Source organism: Chenopodium album, chromosome 13 (genome assembly GCF_948465745.1).
Source record: "Chenopodium album chromosome 13, dcCheAlbu1.1, whole genome shotgun sequence".
In the NCBI taxonomy this organism is placed as follows: domain Eukaryota; kingdom Viridiplantae; phylum Streptophyta; class Magnoliopsida; order Caryophyllales; family Amaranthaceae; genus Chenopodium; species Chenopodium album.
This window is the reverse complement of record NC_137846.1, coordinates 3,858,813-3,878,771: the sequence shown is the minus strand read 5'-3', so window position 1 is coordinate 3,878,771 and position 19,959 is coordinate 3,858,813. Positions and strand designations below refer to the sequence as shown.

At 34.0% G+C, this 19,959-nt stretch overlaps 3 protein-coding genes and 1 long non-coding RNA gene across 5 annotated transcripts; 1 reads left to right on the top strand and 3 right to left on the bottom strand.

Moving 5' to 3' along the window:
• Positions 1-29: 29 nt before the first annotated feature.
• On the top strand, positions 30-3,815 carry LOC145576008 (uncharacterized). Of its 2 annotated transcripts, none has more exons than XR_014098309.1 (3): positions 30-501; positions 578-648; positions 3,630-3,815. It is a non-coding gene; the product is annotated as an uncharacterized LOC145576008 (long non-coding RNA). The 2 variants fall into 2 exon arrangements; XR_014098308.1 differs by having other exon boundaries at positions 3,531-3,815.
• On the bottom strand, positions 816-4,961 carry LOC145576007 (wall-associated receptor kinase-like 8). The gene is made up of 3 exons (XM_081633793.1): positions 3,851-4,961; positions 3,586-3,753; positions 816-2,180 (listed from the first exon to the last, which is right to left on the bottom strand). The coding sequence occupies exons 1-3, from the start codon at positions 4,830-4,832 to the stop codon at positions 1,006-1,008; spliced, it is 2,325 nt and encodes a 774-aa protein (XP_081489919.1). The 5' UTR covers positions 4,833-4,961; the 3' UTR covers positions 816-1,005.
• A 1,007-nt stretch (positions 4,962-5,968) lies between these two features.
• On the bottom strand, positions 5,969-8,811 carry LOC145576006 (wall-associated receptor kinase-like 8). Its single transcript, XM_081633792.1, has 3 exons — positions 7,855-8,811; positions 7,554-7,730; positions 5,969-7,360 (listed from the first exon to the last, which is right to left on the bottom strand). The coding sequence occupies exons 1-3, from the start codon at positions 8,786-8,788 to the stop codon at positions 6,165-6,167; spliced, it is 2,307 nt and encodes a 768-aa protein (XP_081489918.1). The 5' UTR covers positions 8,789-8,811; the 3' UTR covers positions 5,969-6,164.
• Positions 8,812-9,578: 767 nt separating this feature from the next.
• LOC145576005 (wall-associated receptor kinase-like 22) lies at positions 9,579-12,637 on the bottom strand. The gene is made up of 3 exons (XM_081633791.1): positions 11,650-12,637; positions 11,339-11,515; positions 9,579-10,991 (listed from the first exon to the last, which is right to left on the bottom strand). The coding sequence occupies exons 1-3, from the start codon at positions 12,608-12,610 to the stop codon at positions 9,796-9,798; spliced, it is 2,334 nt and encodes a 777-aa protein (XP_081489917.1). The 5' UTR covers positions 12,611-12,637; the 3' UTR covers positions 9,579-9,795.
• Between the last annotated feature and the right edge of the window lie 7,322 nt (positions 12,638-19,959).

Genomic DNA, 19,959 nt, shown 5'->3' with positions numbered 1-19,959 from the left:
CCTCACTCTATTGGGACGGGGATGGGGCATGTCTCCTATTTGACCCGCTCTATTGATATCCCTAAATCAATATCAAATTTGACTCATGGTATTATTTAGATGTGTGGATTTGGATGTTTAGATCGGGCTTGAGTCTGGTTGGAGTTTTTTTAAAAATTTGAATCATGCTAAATTGTCCGATCCCCCCTTTTTATTTTTTATTTATTTATTTATTTATTTTTTTATTTTTAATACTGTTCATTCAAATAAATGTTTGATACTTATTTACATATTTTGCTCCATACTCATTATTTCACCTCCACTCGATTCACTGTCCTAAACTCATGAAACAAGAAATGGAGAATGAGAAAATGAGAAAATAGTGTACAGAGTAATTTCTCATTGAAATCTTGATTTCTATCAACCAAACATCCCTCAAATTCGTTGAAAGTGCTCCGTAATTATTTCTACCGTTATGAATTCACAATCACCAACTATTACTCTCCATTTATCGCCTTATTGGTATGTGAAGAAACACTTCTCTGATTAGTTTATTTATAATTGCGTATCTAATTACAAAAGGTTGCTTGATTTCCAGGTTTGATCAAAATGCCAAAAAATTAACACGACCTTCTGCACGCCAACTGTTTGATGAAATGCCTGATAGAGGTATGTGAATATGCTACTACATTCATTAATGATAGTATGTTATTAATTCATTTTTTTTCTTAATTGTTTCTTGTTTTCTTTGCACTATTTATAGATTGTTAAATGTTAGAGTTTACATATAAATGAATCTTATATATATACCCAACAAGATTTGCACTTTTCTGATTCACCCAATTGATTATATAACTTGTTAAGTTTATTTGACAAATTTCGTAACAATTTGAGGAACAATATAGGAATGCAAGACATATATGATCTGTATTGAGTACATGTACTTTAAAGAAGGAATGATTAATGATAAGACTATCATTAAACTTGAATCGAAAGCGTAAGTAGCAAATGTCGAAGATATCAGTATCATCTAGGACTGAATGACCTAGACAATTCACTAGGACTGGAAGAACTATTTTCTGGGGAAGGACCATATTTTACTATTTCAGTCCACACTTCTTGGGACTTTGGCCATTTTGGAGTATTTGTTTGGGGCAAATGATGTGATCTGACCTCTTCTATTTCTTGTTGAACTTCGTTCATGGCGGGTCTTTTCTTCCCTTCCAAGTTTAAACACCTCATTGCGAGATTGGCAATAGCAAGGAACTCTTCCTTTGAACCCTCTTCTAGGATTTGAGGATCTATAATGTCCAGCAATTGAGAATTTTTCATGTGGGAATGGAACCATGAAATTAAACTTCTGTCTTCTTCATTAGTTGTGCGTAGAGGCTTTTGTGCAGTTAGAAGCTCAATAAGAACCACTCCAAAACTATAAACATCACTTTTATCTGTATATTGGCCTAAGTGAAAGTATCCTGGATCCAAATAACCAAAGGTTCCCATAAGACGAGTAGTTGCATGGGTTTGATCAATAGCGACTAATATTGAAGTCCCAAAATCTGATATTTTTGCCCTGTATTTGTCATCCAACAATATGTTGGACGATTTGATGTCTCTGTGAAAAATAGGATTAGAAGATGATGAATGCAAATAAGATAGTGCTCCGGCTGAATCAGAAGCAATTTGCAGGCGCATTTTCCAAGTGATTGGAAAGTCTTCATTTGGATTATGAATATGATGGAAGAGATTTCCATTTTGAATAAACTCATAAACTAGGAGTGGGACTTCTGTCTCCAAACAACATCCTAATAGCTGAACTATATTCCTGTGGTTAATCCGTGATAGAATTACCATTTCATTGATGAATTGTTGTAACTCTAGTTCATTCACTATGTTTGTCCTCTTTATGGCAACAAGTTTTCCTTCACTCAACATTCCTTTATACACAGTGCCATGGCCACCTTTTCCATGTATCCTGTCCTTGTTAAAGCCATCAGTAGCTCTGTATAACTCATCAGCGGTGAAGATTTTCATCCCTGCTATAACACTTTCACTACAAGAAATTTGTTGCTGTAACAACATGCCACTGTTACGCTCTAAATTTTTTCTTTTTTGCAGAATTTGTTTTCTTTGTTTCGTAACTGCATACAAAAACCACCCAGCTAGAAGCAGAATTATTGTTCCCAGGGATGTGCCCAGTCCTGTGGTATAGGTTGCAAAAAAATGCATTTATGATCAATAACTACGACTTCTTGAGCTAATTCATTTGCATCTTATCGTATCAAAAGAAAAATAAATTCTTAGGGCCTGTTTTCTTTAGCTTAAATTCAGTTCAGTTCAGTTTCTCCTCTCATAAAATATTCAGTTCAGTTCAGCTCCAATCAGTTCAATTCAGTTCAGTAAATCAGAACAGACCCTTAGCTTACTAGTAGCTATATACAGCTAAGTTACTCCTTCCATTCTCCAATAAGTGTATATTAAGTCTATTAGTACCAAAAAGAAAAAAAAAAAACCAAAAGTCTAATATCCCTGCATTTTCATGTTTCTAATAAATTATAGACAAGATACAAGAAGAAAATAATTTTATTCAGGGGCGTATCAGTTAAATAGTTAAATTTAAACCCACAAGATTTTTCTTAAGTAGTGTGTTATCTTTCTACAAGACTGCAACTGATTTTCTCATTGAGTACATAACAGAGAGACAATTCAATTTGCTGCTTTACCATTTTAAATGAAAACATAAAATATAACTTCTAGGTAATCAGAATTTGGAAACACCAGGAAGCTACAAAAACACGCATTTATATATGTTTAAGCTCAACATTTCATTTCTCTCATTGATTGGGTCACCCATGCTAGTGTTGTGACTAGGACTTTGTACTCTTCACCTTATTCTTATTGCTTTTGATTTTCATCTTTGTTAAAACCAAACTAGATCAAATTAAATGAAATAATTCAGATCTGACTTGAAAAATCAGTCCAAAGTAGTAGAAACAATCATGAAGAACCAAATTTAGACCAAACATGAAAATTAGTCTAGATCAGAAAATTTCACACGGGTTCATACTAGACCAGAACTATAAATATTTAGATGAAAACACCTCAAGTTATCGAGAATATAGCCTGACATTGTTGTTGTAGCGACATGATTGAAGAATGAAGTCAGATTAGAAAATCTGTTTAAGATATTTTCTTATTGAAGCGATTAATTTCTATTCACTTTCCACCGTTCAAGATAGATAAAGGTCTCACTTAAAATTGTTTTTTGTTACTTTGGTTAAAAGACCAAGCATTATGAGTGTTCCTAAGTAGACTTTAATTGCTTGAGGTAAGAAGCCACTAAGCCACATAGGGTGGTTTTGTTTTGTCAGATCAATTTTGATATTTATATCCACAATGATTATAACTATAATGCGTTAGAATTTTGGTTTGTTGCCTTGTTGTAATCTTTTGCTTTTGTAAGGCTTGAATGTATAATCTAGTTATGCAGTCCTAGAGCATCGTTCAATGTCTTTTTAATGCCACATTTCAATAAAATTTCACTTTGGCAGTGTCAGCATATAGGAAGGACTTATTCTTAAAAAGTCAGATGAATTCAGAAATTACCAATAATGACATCTTTGAAGCTGTTTTCTGAAATCTTTACACAGCCAGCTCTAGACTTGAATCCGTCACCAGAATATCCATTTGGGCAAGAACAATTGTAACTCCCTTGAGTATTTATACAATCCATGCTACATGGGCTATTTGAACCAGCAGCACACTCATTAATATCTGGAGGAAAAAAAGCAATTTGGTTGTTAAAATTCCATCATCAAATAAAGAGCAGGGAAAATAGGGAAAGTCTGTTAAAGTATGGAGTACCACCAACCTGTGCAACCTGGTTCGAGGTAAGGGTTGCCCTCGTATCCAGAACGACAACTGCAGTGATACTTTCCCCCATCTGATTCAACACACTCACTATTTGACTGACAAACATACGCAGTAGTGTTCTTTTTCGCCTCTTTGCAGGAAGCACTACGTTCAAAAGCCCAATTAAGCACTACAGGGACTCCCTGCATGGTTCTCTTGAATACAGTGCCATTTGGTGTCAAATCTGAAGCTCCGCCAAAACTGAAGTTACCCTCTCTAGCAAAGAAAGCGTAGGTACATGGCTGAAGTTCACTAATTGTTTTATTATGGGGATTCTCAAAGAACCTGTAAAGATCAATTTTGAACTTTTGCAAGCCAACTGGGATGGATGTCTGGCAACAACCTAAACCTGAACAAGACCCTGGGATCACCTCATTTGTTTTATCTGGCTCAGCGCACATTGCCATGCAACCAGCCCCATAATAAAAGGGAGTCTCATGAGACTGATTCCCTCTATAAACACCAATCATTGCATAATCATTACAACCAATGACTGTGAGCTTGTTTGCTGTGTGTGATATAGTAAAGGGAGAACCTACTATATTTAAGTCCCCAAACCTCTCTGGGATCTCATTCACCTGGGACCTGTAGCACTTGGATGCTATCTTATTCCGAATCACTACTTCGGTCTCTGTTATTTCCACGATTTCCCTATCTTTTAAATCAGGGGGTGTCTCAAGGAAGGATTTCGGTGGGTTGTAGGTGTTGTCACATTTGATTATGAACCAGGCATCAAGTGCACATTCTGAACCAATGCCAAAGGGGTATGGGATGGTTAGATTGCCACACTCCCTCTGACAGCCTTGTTTGGTGGTGTTTCTTGCTGTGAGCATGTTTTTAGGTATTATGGCTGTGTTGTTGCTGGCAAGAGGGGCTAGTGCTATGGCTTTCATTGAGACCAGCAAGAGGAAGAGGAGAAACCATGGAACTGAAAGACTCATTTTTACAATCCTCAAAGTTCAATTACCAAGTTCTGCATTGACAAATCTATTACTTGCATTGATAAAATCAATGTCCTCAGCCAGAAAACGCCCATTGTGTAGAAATTGTCCTGATTAAGCATATACTATTTGTGTCTGGTAACATCGTGCGCGACTTGAAATAAGAAAACTTCTCTCTTAGAGCAACTTGACATCCGAAGAATACTTCTATCTTAGAGCTTGAGTTGCATACAAAGTATAATTGCTCTTGGTCACAGAAAATTTCATAATGCATGTAATACATATAGAAAGGAAAATAAAAGAAACAGCCTGAAGTTCTTGTTTGCCATATTGTTATAATAATGTGGATCTGTTTTGAGAGACGACTGAGCTTCAGTGCTCCACTTGGTTATTTTATTTAATTAAATAAAGATAAGTATGCTTTAGACAATTGAAGCACTCTATACTTTTCACAGGATTGACTGTGCATTTATATATGTGTTTGTAGACGAGAATGAAAGGTTACCGTCCACAAGGCCACAAGACTAACCAAGCAAGCTGGCAGAGATGTTTTACATACTTTTCACAGGTTTGAATATGCACTTCATTTATTATATGTATATGCTAGTATGCTACTCCATGATCTTTCTAATTAAAATAAGTCAGTTCAGAACAAGTGGGTTTACTTTAGCAAAAATGATTTAAAAAAGTAAAATCCATTTTAGCAAATATTAAATTTGTTTTTGGATAGAGAATATACGTAAAACAGTCTTCTCTAAAGTTTGAGTTACGGAGTATCTAATTTTAGTAAAATAACACTTAAAATAACTTGTTGGTTTCTTCAATTAGGACTTTCATTCTAGCCTTATACTAGATATATATCAATGAGTATCAACAGTTTTATAAGAAAAATAAAGTTTAGTACTCAGATTTTTGATCCTGAACCTATACTGGCTTGAGAGGGGGGATAGCTAGATAGCGGCGATTGTCTAGGTATGATAACTCGTTTTATTTTCATACGGAGTACTTGCTGGAGTTGCTGCTACTCTGCTAATAAGGTAGGCTTAACCCAATACTGTTCACACTGCACAGACTCGTTCACAGAGATGTTATGGTCATTTCACATGGGGTAAAGATGGTAAATAATTAGACAACACTTTAATTAAGAGTTCATTTCATTTAGTATGAGACTAGAATTTCTAAGCTAGAAATGAAGATAAACAATAGTCAATTACGTAGATCTTTTCAGTTATAATCTTTTCAACTGTTTTCCAGATTTTCCCAGTCTATAGTTTTTCCCCTTGACTTCTAGACTAACTGAAGGACTATTCCATCATCTACTAGAGATGTAAATTATCTGGGATTGAATAACAGTGACATTTCAGCAGAATCTAAAGAACTATTCTCTGTGTAAAACGAGCTAGAACTTAAAATCCCATCACAAGTATGTTTAGCTGTTCCATTGTGCTCGGTTTCTAGGCCGTTCTTTCGATTTCTTTCTGGGATACGAAGTGACATTACTCCCTCTATCTCTATTAGAACTTCTTTCATGGTTGGTCTTTTCTTTCCATCCAAGTTTAAACACTGCCTTGCGAGATTAGCAATAATATGCAACTCTTGCTCTGAACCCTCTTGTAAGACTTGAGAATCGATAATATCGAGCAAACGAGTATCATTCATATGGGAAAGGAACCAAGATGTCAAGCTTCTATCTTCTTCTTTCGTGGCACGTATTGCTTTTTGTCCTGTTAAAAGCTCGACGAGGACTACTCCAAAGCTGTAAACGTCACTCTTTTCAGTGAATTGACTTGATTGAAAGTACTCTGGATCTAAATAACCAAAGGTTCCCATGACACGAGTGGTTACATGGGTTTGATCAATAGCAATCGACATAGAAGTCCCAAAATCTGACAGCTTCCCCCTGTATTTATCATCCAAGAGTATGTTGGAGGATTTGATGTCTCTATGAAGGATAGGAATAGAAGACGATGAATGCAAGTAAGCAAGTGCTCCTGCAGAATCAGAAGCAATCTGCAATCGCATTCTCCAAGTGATAGGAAACTCTTCACTTGGGTTATGGATATGATGATAGAGAGTTCCATTTGGAATAAACTCATAAACTAATATCGGAACTTCAGTTTCCAAACAACATCCTAGTAACTTCACTATATTCCTGTGGTTTACTTGTGATGATATAACCACTTCATTGATAAAACCTCCTAACTGACTTTCATCAACCACTTTAGCCTTCTTTATAGCAACAATTTTTCCTTCACTCAACATTCCTTTGTAAACTGTTCCTTGACCTCCTTGTCCAACTATCCTGTCTTCATTAAACTGGTCTGTTGCTCTTTCTAATTCGTCAGAAGTAAAAATCTTTAGTCTTGCTACTACACTTTCATCAGTAGCCATCTGCTGTTTTAACAGCAACCCGCCATTCCGCTCGAAGTATACAGCCTTTTGCTTGATGATCCTTCTCCTTTTGATAACAGAAGAAAACCACCAACCAATAAGGAGCAAAATTACTGTTCCCAAGGATATTCCCAATCCTGTAGTTCACACAAATACAGATTAAAATTATTACATCATTACCTCCGCTACAAAACACATTTTATTTATTTATTTATATATTAACTTGCATCAAAAAACAAAAAAACAAAAAAAATTCAATGCCTATGGCATAATCGCTTGACATGTTCTGCAGTCATCTTTTAACCATAAACAGATTAACAGATAAATTACCTAGAGTGATTTTCTTGAGGGAGGATGAGCTTTTGTCTAAATTCTTTATGCAGCCAATCCCAGATTTTAATCCGTCGCCAGAATATCCTCTGGGACAAAAGCATCTGTAACTCCCTGGAGTGTTAACACAGGCCGTGGTACATGGATTATTTGGACCAGCAGCACACTCGTTGATGTCTGTGCGAAAGTTCAACAAAAATGGAGTGCTTTACTTAGAATCAAATTGGAAATTTACCCTTTATATTAAGACTCAAAAATAATTAGGACACAAACACCAAATCTGAAATGCTCTAGACTGTACCTTTGCAACTGGATTGAAGATAAGGATTTCCCTCATAGCCAGGGAGGCAGCTGCAGCGATATCCTCCCAGATCTGTATCTATGCATTCAGTATTGGACTGACAAAGATATGGTGTAGCAGTCGAATTGTTTTTTTGCGCCTCTTTGCACGAAGTCTTAAGTTCTACAATCCAATCAAGCACAATAGGGGCTTGCTGTAGGATTCTGTTTTGAACAACACTAGTATTTGTCATGTCTGAAGCTCCACCAAATACAAAGCTTCCATTTCGAGCAAAGAAAGCATAGCTACAAGTTGACTGATTAGTAAATGAACGGCGGTTTTCCAAGCTAAAGAGCTTAATATTGAACCCTTGCCAGCCAGTTAACACAGACGTCTGACAGCAACCTGACCCCAAACAAGAACCTTTGGTCACCCCTTCTGAATTGCACAAAGCAATGCAACCACCCTTTTCATAGAGTGAATTCTCTCCAGAACCATCAATCAGTGCATACTCGTCACAGCCAATGACTGTGAGCTTGTTTGCTGTTGATACAGTATAGGGAGAATCCCACATATCTAAGAACCCTGAAACCTCAGAGCTCACATTCCCTTGTGGATCGAAGCAACGTGAAGTTACCTCAGTATTCCGGATAATTATCTGGGTCTCGGTTATATCCAATATGTCTGTATGCCTTCTTGAACCAAATGGTATCACAGGGATCGCTTTAGGAGGGTTGTAAGAGGTGTTGCATATGATACCAAACCAGCCTTGAAGGAAACAATCGCTACCAATACCGAAGGGGTATGGGATGGTCAGGTTACCACATTTCTGCTGGCAACCGGGTTTGGTTGTGTTTGCGGCTGTGATCATGGTTTTTGGTGTTATCAAAGCGTTGGTGACTACCAAGGGGGTTGCACTCATTAAGAGCAAGAGGAGAAGCCATGGAAGATGCATGTTTACTGCTCAAGTTATTTTAGTCTAAGCCTTGAGATATATACAAGTAAATTAAAATATGCACAACAAATGGTAGGAAATTAAGCAAAGAAAGATCTTGAAGGAGTTGGTGTTGCCACATGAAGATTTTCAACAATGACAAGCTCCAACTAGGCAACAAGGCTTTGGTACACCGCAGACTTAATAAAATAAGACCGGATCTAGCTCACGCGCTGTTGGTTGAGTTAATTTTTTTAATCAATTTGTATTTCATCAAGTTTTCATTACAATCTTCATTTCAACATCTTTGTGGAATAGAAGGATTGAAGAATATTACTAGTTGAATGATATGTTCCCTTCAAAAATTTGTATGGTCTCTCTTTTTCGCGTTCAAAAGGATGGATAACCCTAAAGTCAACCAAATATTTTTAGAAAGTAATTAATTGATACATCCATAAATCTTTTTAAAATTAGTATATTTGTAAAATAAAATACCTACCTGCCTCATAAGAAATTGAGCATACAAGTATACAACCAATATAGTCATATAGATATATTTTTTGGGTGTGAACACGCGGACTTGCATATAAATTGAAAACACAATAACCCTCTTTTAAAAAAGAACTAAATGGCAAATTGTAGTATAGTATTATAAAATCACATTGAAAATTCCAACCATATTTTCAAGAAGTCTAAAATGGCACCGTAGTTAGCCTGATATACACGTTATGAGTAAAGAAAACCAATAAAATACAAGTTGATGAATATATATAGCAATACCATTGAACCATCCATAGATTTTATTGACAAATAGTGTGCAAAGCGAAGTACAGTATTATTTCACAAGTTTTTGGCAGATAAAGATATAATATACTTCCCACAGTTGGAGCTATTAATTCATGTAAGCAAAAAAAGAACCTACTTACGGAAAGCTTGGAGAAGAGATTGTAATTTGGGAGTTAGTAATTGTAGGCGCATAATGTTGAGGGAAATACATAAGAGTAGTAATTCATCAGTGTTAAACCGAATCACCTTGGGTTGTTTAGTAAAGATACATCAGCAGAGCTTGAAGAGCTATTTTCCAAGTAAAAAGTGCTAGGACTAAAAAAAACACCATCACTTGTTTCACTGAACATTTGCCTTGATTTTGGCTCGATTTGCTCGTTTGCGTGGGGCAAATGAAGTGACAACACTGCCTCAATCTCTAGTAGAACTTCTTTCATGGTGGGTCTTCTGTTTCTGTCTAGGTTCAGACAACGATTTGCTATTTCAGCAATAATGAGGAATTCTTCCTTGGAAGTCTCTTTCACGACTTGGGAATCAATGATATCAAGTAAACGAGAGTTTTCCATGTGGGAAAGAAACCATGATGTCAAGCTTTTCTCTTCTTCTAGTGTACTTCGTATTGCCTTTTGTCCTGTTAAAAGCTCAACCAAAACTACCCCGAAACTATAAACATCACTCTTTTCAGTATACTGGCCTAATAGATAGTACTCTGGATCCAAATAACCAAATGTTCCCATAACACGAGTAGTTGCATGGGTTTGATCTATAGCAACTGACTTTGAAGTCCCAAAATCTGATAACTTTGCCCTGTATTTGTCATCCAATAGTATGTTGGAAGATTTGATGTCTCTATGGAAGATAGGAATAGAAGACGATGAATGTAAATAAGAAAGTGCTCCAGCTAAATCGGAAGCAATTTGCAACCGCATTCTCCAAGTGATTAGAAATTCAGAGATTGGACTATGAATATGATGATCCAGAGTTCCATTTGGTATAAACTCAAACACTTGTAATGGGGCCTCATGTTCCAAACAACATCCTAATAACTTCACTACATTCCTATGATTAATATTTGATAATATGATGACTTCATTGACAAAATCTCCACACTGATTTTGATCAACAATAACTTTGCACATTTTTATGGCAACAATCCTTCCTTCACTCAGCATTCCCTTGTAAACTGTACCTTGGCCGCCCTTTCCGAGGATTCTATCCTCAATGAAGTGGTCAGTGGCTCTTTCTAACTCTTCGACGGTGAAGATTTTTATTGCTGCCACAACACTTTCATCAGCAGCCATTTGTTGTTGCAATAGTAACCCACCATTTCGCTCAAAATTTATAGCCTTTTGCTTAATGATTCTTCTTCTTTTTATTATAGTAGAAAACCACCAAGCAACAATGAGCAAAATTATTATTCCCAAGGATATGCCTAGTCCTGTAGCTCACAATAAAAATAGATTGAATTACTAATTGAATAAAAAAATAAAAATAAATAAATACTACTTATATTTATAGTTTAAGCCAAACAATTCTTTAATTGCAATATTTGTCTTCAAATATTTAGAAAGTCTACGTATCCAGTTCCATACTGTAAAACATGATCTACTATTGCTTTTTAAACATAATCCTTGTACTGTATCTTTCTTGATGATAAACATTGTTCGGTATATATTCAGTTCCATACTATAGAACATGATCTATTAAGTATTATCGCCTTTTAAACATAATAAAATGCTAACCTTAATTATTGCCAAAAAGAGATTAGATTCAGAAATTACATACCAAGAGTGAATTTATTGAGGGCTGATGAGCTCTTATCAATAATCCTTACACAACCAATACCGGATTTTAATCCATCTCCAGTATAGCCACGAGGACAGGAGCATTTGTAACTCCCCGGAGAGTTAACACAAGCCATGGTACACGGATTGTTTGGACCAGCAATGCACTCATTGATGTCTACACAAAAGTAAGACGAAATAAATTTCAAGTACCTTACCTTATTACCTTGCAAAGAATTAAATCAACTTTCATTCTTTTTATAGAAAATTCAACTAAAGAAGACAGCATAAAGTGTGACAATATAAACTAACCTGTGCAACCGGGCTTAAGATAAGGATTCCCCTCGTATCCAGGAAGGCAGCTGCAGCGATATCCTCCCTCCTCTGTATCAATACATCTAGTATTTGACTGACAAAGATAAGGATTAATACTAGAATTGCTCATCTTCACCATTTTGCAGGAAGTTTTGAGTTCTATGTTCCAATCGAGAACCATATAAACTTGCTTCATAATTCTGTTTCGAACAACATCAAAATTATTCAGTGTCAAGTCAGAAGCCCCACCGAAGATGAAGCTGCCTTTTTCAGCACAGAAAGCATAGCTACAAGACTCATTAGATAAGAATCTGGCTATTGAATTAACCCCTTGGTCATCTTCAACTCCGAAAAGACTTATTGTGAACCCTTGCCAGCCAAACGGAATGGAATCCTGGCAGCATCCTAATCCCGGACAAAGACCCGGAACAGGCTCAATTTTATTACTACACAATGAAATGCAACCAGCCCTTGCGTAGCTCTCTGCAGTGTCTCCGGAACCACCAAACACCACGTAATTATTACAGCCAATGACAGTGAGCTTGTTTGCAGTGTTTGAGATGGTAAAGGGAGAACCCCACATATCTAAGTTCCCTGTCTTAAAGGTTACATTCCCCTGCGAATTTTGGCAACGCGAGGCTATAATTGTAGTCCTGATCATTATTTGAGTCTCGGTAATATCTAAGATGTCATAATCGCTATAGCGTATTACAGGGAAGGCTCTAGGAGGGTTGTAGGAAGTGTTGCATATGATACCAAATGAGCCTTGCAAGTAGCAATTTTGACCGATGCCAAAGGGGTATGGGATGGTTAAGTTGCCACATTTCCGTTGGCAACCGGGTTTGGTTGTGTTTGTTGTTGTGAGCATGTTTTTGGGTGTTATCACAGCGTTGGTTCCGACCAACACTGTGATAGCACCCATTGAAGAGAGTAAGAGGAGAAGCCATGAAAGATGCATGTTTACAAAATTGCAACTCAAAGTAAATTACAGCACTACTAGCAAAAGACTTTTTTAATGTGGGGTGAGTCTAAGTGTACTTAGAATAGTCTATTGGTGTTAAAATGCATTTGTGGCTAGAATACACTTGATTTAAAATATCCAGATAATTATTGGTAGGGGCGGGGCAAGAAAATTTATTTGGGCCCTGTACAATATCTTAAAATGGGGGCCTGTGTAAAATATCAATTACAAAATAATAATGCATAGTATTATAATTATAAATAATAATAAGTCGTCACATTACACTCCAAATATAAAATAAAAAGCAATATTTCAATTACAAAATACTAATATTATAAGTAATATTAAGTCATTAGGACTCATCACATTACACTCATCACTAATATTATAAATAATTAGCATGTTTTAAGACAAAATCATCAACAAGACAACAACACTTCAACATCAGGAGTTGAAGATTGCAAATTTGCCATATATCCCAATAATTCTGCAAATTAATTATTCTTTTTTCGACAACCTGTTTTAACCAAAAAAAAAAAATTTGCTGAGTTGGCAAAATAGATTGACAAACTACAGCAATCAAAGAGATTAACTGGGTATCCCCTGTTTTTCTTGTGCTAAAATTTGATAGAAATATCTTGAATTTCATATCCAAACCGGAAGACTCTCAAGTTACTTTGTATGGTTCTTAGTCTTTAGATCGTTTTCCTTTTCCTTGACTCCCAACCCCCACCCACCCAAAAAAAAAAAAAAAAAAAAAAAAAAAAAGGAAAAGTCATTCACTGTATCACTTTCCTTCGTCATTTTCAACTAACTACTCAGTGCAAGTGGTAATGGTGATGAATAAATATGAAGAGAAGGAAATTGGTAGTATGTTGAGTTGAAGTAGCATCGAAATGAATTTTCAAAAAAATTTACCGATTTACAACTTGCACCGATTTCATTAATTCAAGCATACCACGAACATTTATGACGACATATAATGATAATATATGATTCCAAACGACATTATATGACCCGAGATGTATCCCTTAAAATCCTAAGACTTTTAGACAACGGGCCCAGAAATCTCCAAAATTTCTCAAAAAGCATGGATATTAGCCTTTAATTTAGAAATTTTTTTACTTTTTTTCACCCGTAAATAAAAATTGATGAAATATTTACCATGGTCCCAAATCCCCTCCGGGAGTCCCATTGGGTGGGTGGAACCATCCAATTTACTTTTAAACGACAAATTTACCGATTTACAACTTGCACGGATTTCATTAACTCAAGCCTACAACGAACATTTATGAAAAAAATATAATAATCATATATAGTTCCAAACGTCATTATATGACACCAAGATGTATTCCCTGGAATTTCAAGACTTTCCAACACTGAGTCCCGAAATCTTCAAAATTTTGCAAAATGCGTGGATATTATTAGTCTTCAATTTTGGAATTTTTTGACTTTTTTTGCTTGGATATAATAATTGTCAAAATGTTTTCCATGGTCCCTAATACCCTCCCGGAGTCCAATTGACTCGGTGGAACCGTCCAATTTGCCTTTAAACGACCAATTTACCGGTTTACAGCTTGCACCGATTTCATTAACTCAAGCCTACCAATAACATTTATAACAACATATAATGATCATATATGGTTCCAAACGGCATTATATGACCCCGAGATGTATTACCTAAAATCACAAAGCTTTTCGACACCGGGCACCGAAATCTAAAAATTTTATCAAAACGCGTGGATATTAGCCTTCTATTTTGGAATTTTTTAACTTTTTTTGGCCCAAAAATAAAAATTGCTAAAATTTTTACCATGGTCCCTAATATCCTCCGGTAGTCCAATTGGGTGGGTGGAACCATCCAATTTGCCTCTAAACGGCCAATTTACCGGTTTACAACTTGCAGTGTTTTCATTAACTCAAGCCTACCACGAACATCTATGACAACATATAATGATTAAATATAGTTCCAAATTAAACGGCATTATATGACCCTCAGATGTATTCCCTAAATTCTCAAAAGTTTGCGACATCGGGCCCCGAAACCTCTAAAATTTCTAAAAAGCGTGGACTTCAATTTGGGAAAATTTGACTTTTTTTCGCCAGAAAATAAAAATTTCCGAAATGTTTACCATGGTCCCTAATACCCTCTGTTAGTCCAATTAGGTGGGTGGAACCATCCAATTTGCCTTTAAACGGCCAATTTACCGGTTTACAACTTGCACCGATTTCATTAACTCAAGCCTACCACGAACATTTATGATAACAAATAGTGATAATATATGGTTTCAAACGACATTATATGACCCCGAGATGTATTCCTTAGAATCTCAAGACTTTTCGATATCGGGCCCCAAAACCTTCAAAATTTTTCAAAAAACGTGGATATAGCCTTTTATTTTGGAATTTTTAGACTTTTTTTCACCTGAAGATTGCCGAAATGTTTACCATGGTCCCAAATATCCTACGGGAGTCTAATTGGGTGGGTGGAACCATCCAATTTGCCTTTAAATGACCTATTTACTGGTTTACAACTTGCATTGATTTCCTTAACTCACGCCTACCACGAACATTTATGACAACAAATAATGATCATGTATGTTTCCAAACAATATTATATGACCCTGAGATGTATCACCTAAAATTTCAAGACTTTTCGACACCGGGCCCCGAAGCCTCCAAAATTTCTCAAAAAGCGTGGATATTAATCTTCAATTTTGGAGTTTTTTGACATTTTTTCGACCGAAAATAAAAATTGCCGAAATTTTTACCATGATCCCTAATACCCTCCAGGAGTCCAATTGGGTTTGTGGAAACATCCAATTTGTCTTTTAATGACCAATTTAATTACTGGTTTACAACTTGCACGGATTTCATTAACTCGATCAAGCCTACTATGAACATTTATGACAACATATAATGATCATATATGGTTCCAAACGACATTATATGACCTCGAGATGTATACAAATTTTTGGCTACACTCAAGGGTAGGCAAAAATCCCTGCACCCCCTACCAAACGACACCGCTTCACAACTGATGCCCCTACCTCCCAAGTCCCAACAACAATATCCGTGCTTCCACTACCATGCAACCCTCACCTCAACACCCTCGCTCACCCAGCCAACACCGTCAACATAACAAATTATGAGCAGAAATTATAATCATATTAATCAGGAGAAATCAGAAGGAAAAAAATATTGCAAAAGGAACCCTAGATCAAGCAAAAAATGGAACTCTAAATTGAAGCAGCAAACAGAGCAATTTGAAGAAGTTATTGAGTTCACACGCACATCAATCAAGTTTGCTCGAATTGATTATCAGTTTAAGAAGCAAATCACGAGCCTAATCGTAGCAATAACAAGCAAATAATACGAGAATTATATAGAAAATCTAATCCAAAATTACGTAATTTTTAGGATGAAGGTTTAATTGGGATAGAATTGCAATGATGGTGATTTTTAGTTGTTGTGGTGACATCGTGGCAACTATGATGACGTAACAACAGTTACTGTGACAAAATGATATATGAGTAATTTTTTGTGATACATGAGTAACTTTTTTGTAATATATGTGTCATTGAGTTATTCATTGATCATTGAGTTATTCCCGCTGTGTATTCTTAGAAGATCTTCCTACTTAATTTATATATGCTCTTTTGTCTAATAAAAAAATGAACAGTATTGTGTAGTTATGTTTTGGGATTTATTATGTGTTTGATTTTCTGTAATTGATCATATGCCTTTTGATTAATGAACATTTTATCATATAATGGTTGATCATATGTGTTACTGTTTATGCTCATTTATATATTGATCATTTGATCATTTATTATTTATGCACTGGGTAACAAGGACATTATTTCTTGTAAAGAGTTGAGAAAATCTAAGCAAGGAGAGAAAGAGTTTTAGACTAAAAAAGACGGTTTTGTAAGAGATGAAGAAATGATAATTCATTACAAATGAAAAAATTTGTTTGTTCTAATGAGGCTTTTGTTGAGTATTTATATAAATCATCATTTCTTTAATTCAAGGCTCATACAAAATCACTTTTTAATAAGATATTTCTTCCAGTTGTAAGGGAGTGGATGATAATATTTCTAATGGTTTTAATTAGATAATTTTGTATAATAGATTACTACTCGAATTGACGCATGGTATTCTACATTTTATTGGATCATATTATAACAAAGTTTTAAAATTATAATACATAATAAAACTTGAACGTACTACTAGATATTAAAATATACAATACAATTCCACATATAATTATCAAACACAATAAAACTTCTCGATCCAAATTCGAAAAATTCAAGCTTGTATTATAGGCTCATATATGTTGCTTGGCGACTCCATTCATGCCTTCTTGGTTTCCTTCTTATTGACATTTTTCTTTTTTCCTTGCATTGCTATTGTGCGGTCTAACTCATAATAACAACGATTTTTTTTAACTGATAGACAAAGACAAATAAATTATTAGATTTGAACTAAAACAAACCAATTCTCGTATAAATATGAATATTGTAGAGTAAGACAGTTGACCTGATCGACATGGAAATAAAATTTTATTAATACATAAATGGACATATATTAGTTTGAAAATGACCATCTACTATTATGGAAATGAACATCTATTAATACACAAATCAACGTGAAATATATATGTAAATAAATTCTTGAAGCTATCAATATGTGAGGACCATATATCCATATGAGAAAAGACATATATTGAAAGTCAAAATTAAAATCAACATGAAATATTTGAAAAAAAAAATTATGAACGAACAACCGTTTGTTAATATGTGATATTGTAATTGACCATATACACTATAACACTATTATGTAATTGAACATCTACCAAAATAAAAAGGAACATTCAATATTTATGTTATGTGAAAAAGAGAAAATGACTTATTACGCGAATATATATATATATATATATATATATATATATATATATATATATATATATATATATATATATATATATATATATTTTGTAAATGAACTTTTTTCTTAAAGATTATAAATTAACATTTTAATGCTTATTATAAATGAACATGTACTTATTTATAATTGAACATATGAATTTTTTTTTTTTTAAATGAGCATATAATAATTTATAATTGAACATTTAATTGTGCATCATTAATATAGATGAAAAAATGTATTAAATTTATATTTATTTGCTAATTAAGTTATTTTTGAAAATTTTTGTGGGGGTAGTGATAGTCTGATAGATGCTTATGGCAAATTCAATATTCAATATTCAATATGTACATGTAAATGACCATTAGTATGTATTTTTTAATTGTTCATTTTTGTAAATAAATATGAACACATTGTTAAAATAATGAACACAGTTCAATATGAGAATGAACAATTATTAAAATATAAATGAACATCTTTTAATAAGAGTAAATTGAGTATATAGGTATTAAATTTCAAATAATGAATATTCAATATGAGATTGAACAAGTAATGCAATGAGAATAATAATGAACATGTATCAAATCCAATTGAACATATATTAATGTGAAAATGATCATATATTAATGAACATGAATTCCGTCTAAAATGTACATTATTGCATGATAGATTATATTTACTAGCCCAAAATCACCTAATAACAAGTTTAAATTTTAAAATGAACATTTACGATAGACTAACAATTTTAATTGAATTATGTTATAATTTTGGGACATTCTTAAAATATAATTCAGTTATAATTATAAGAATCACGCACTTACTTCCATGTAATGTAGGAAATTACAAATTGTTATTGAAAGTCCTTATTAAATCTATAGAAATTATATAAAATAAAAAGATGGATAAATATGGACATTTATCATAATTCTAATGATCGTCGACTAATATGTGAATGATCATATACTAATATATAGATGAACAATATAATTATCAAAATTAAAATGAACATTACTGAATTAGAATTTTTAGAAGTTTATGAAATTCAAAAGAAATTAAGTTAATAATATATATCTTGACCATGCATCTAAATAATGGGATTGAACATTGCAATATATATCCGAATAAACATCTACTTAAAATTCAAAATAACATCTATCAATATCTTGACGACCATGTACTTAAAAGAGAATCATTCTCTTTTAAGTACATGGTCAAGGTAACATATATCTACATCAAAATGAACTAAAAAATTAACTCATATAAACATTTATCAATATCTTGACTATGTACTACATTGGCTACATCAGCACAAGACTTTGATAAGACGATTTTTTTTTTTTTTTTTTTTTTTTTTTTTTTTTTTTTTTTTTTTAAAAAAAAAAAAACTTCTATATGTAAATGAGCATCTGTATAAATGAACATATATTAAAATAATAATAAACATGACATGAATATTAATGAGCCTTGTTATTAAAAAATATATGGGTTAAATATATGGTTTAACATTCAGTTTTGAGCAATGAAGTTCACTTAGTCCAAATTTTTATTAAACTACAAAATTACACTCTAGATCAGATCAACTATACGATCAAATTAAACATCAACTTAGATTTGGAAAAAAGATAGTTTTTTTTTTCTTTTTTTTTTAAAAAAAAAATCATTTTGCAAAACCATAGAGCAATAAAAGGATTAAAGGTATCATCACCAACCCTTTGATATAATGGTTGCCGCAAATCTAAAAAAAAAATTAAAAAAAAAAAAAACAAAAAAAGGAAAAAAGGAGGATAGGAGATTAGCCCTGACAATTATGATGGTGGCGAGCTGGCGACGTCGGATTCTGAATAATTAGAGAAAGTGGAATGGCAGCATGGATAAATATGTAGTAGGGGTTATACGTTGCCGTTTAAGTTAGGGGGTGTAGGGAGTAATGCATGGTATAGAGTGTAGGGATAAATAATTACGAGATGTATCCCCTAAAATATTAATACTTTTCTATACGGGCCCCGAAACCTCCAAAATTTCTCAAAAAGCATGGATATTAGTCTTCAATTTTGGAATTTTTTTTGACTATTTTTCGCCTGGAAATAAAAATTGTTGAAATGTTTACCATGGTCCCTATTAACCTTCGAGAGTCTAGTTAGGTGGTTGGAACCATCCAATTTGCCTTTAAACGACCAATAATTTACCGGTTTACAACTTGCAGCGATTTTATTAATTCAAGACTACCACGAAAATTTATGACAACAAATAATGATCATATATGGTTCCAAATGGCATTATATGACCCATTTTTATCCCAGAGAATTTCAAGACTTTTCGACACCGGGCCTCGAAATCTCCAAAATTTCTCAAAAAGCGTGGATATTAGCCTTCAATTTTGGATTTTTTTTGACTTTTTTTCGCCGGAAAAAAAGTTG

Coding starts and splice junctions, on each gene's coding strand:
- LOC145576007 (XM_081633793.1), bottom strand. CDS start 4,832: ATGAGTCTTTCAGTTCCATGGTTTCTCCTCTTCCTCTTGCTGGTCTCA. Junction 3,754..3,850: donor CCTCGAACCAGGTTGCACAG/GTTGGTGGTACT, acceptor TTTTTCCTCCAG/ATATTAATGAGTGTGCTGCT. Junction 2,181..3,585: donor CTTCAAAGATGTCATTATTG/GTAATTTCTGAA, acceptor CCTATACCACAG/GACTGGGCACATCCCTGGGA.
- LOC145576006 (XM_081633792.1), bottom strand. CDS start 8,788: ATGCATCTTCCATGGCTTCTCCTCTTGCTCTTAATGAGTGCAACCCCC. Junction 7,731..7,854: donor TCTTCAATCCAGTTGCAAAG/GTACAGTCTAGA, acceptor ACTTTCGCACAG/ACATCAACGAGTGTGCTGCT. Junction 7,361..7,553: donor CCTCAAGAAAATCACTCTAG/GTAATTTATCTG, acceptor TGTGAACTACAG/GATTGGGAATATCCTTGGGA.
- LOC145576005 (XM_081633791.1), bottom strand. CDS start 12,610: ATGCATCTTTCATGGCTTCTCCTCTTACTCTCTTCAATGGGTGCTATC. Junction 11,516..11,649: donor TCTTAAGCCCGGTTGCACAG/GTTAGTTTATAT, acceptor ACTTTTGTGTAG/ACATCAATGAGTGCATTGCT. Junction 10,992..11,338: donor CCTCAATAAATTCACTCTTG/GTATGTAATTTC, acceptor TGTGAGCTACAG/GACTAGGCATATCCTTGGGA.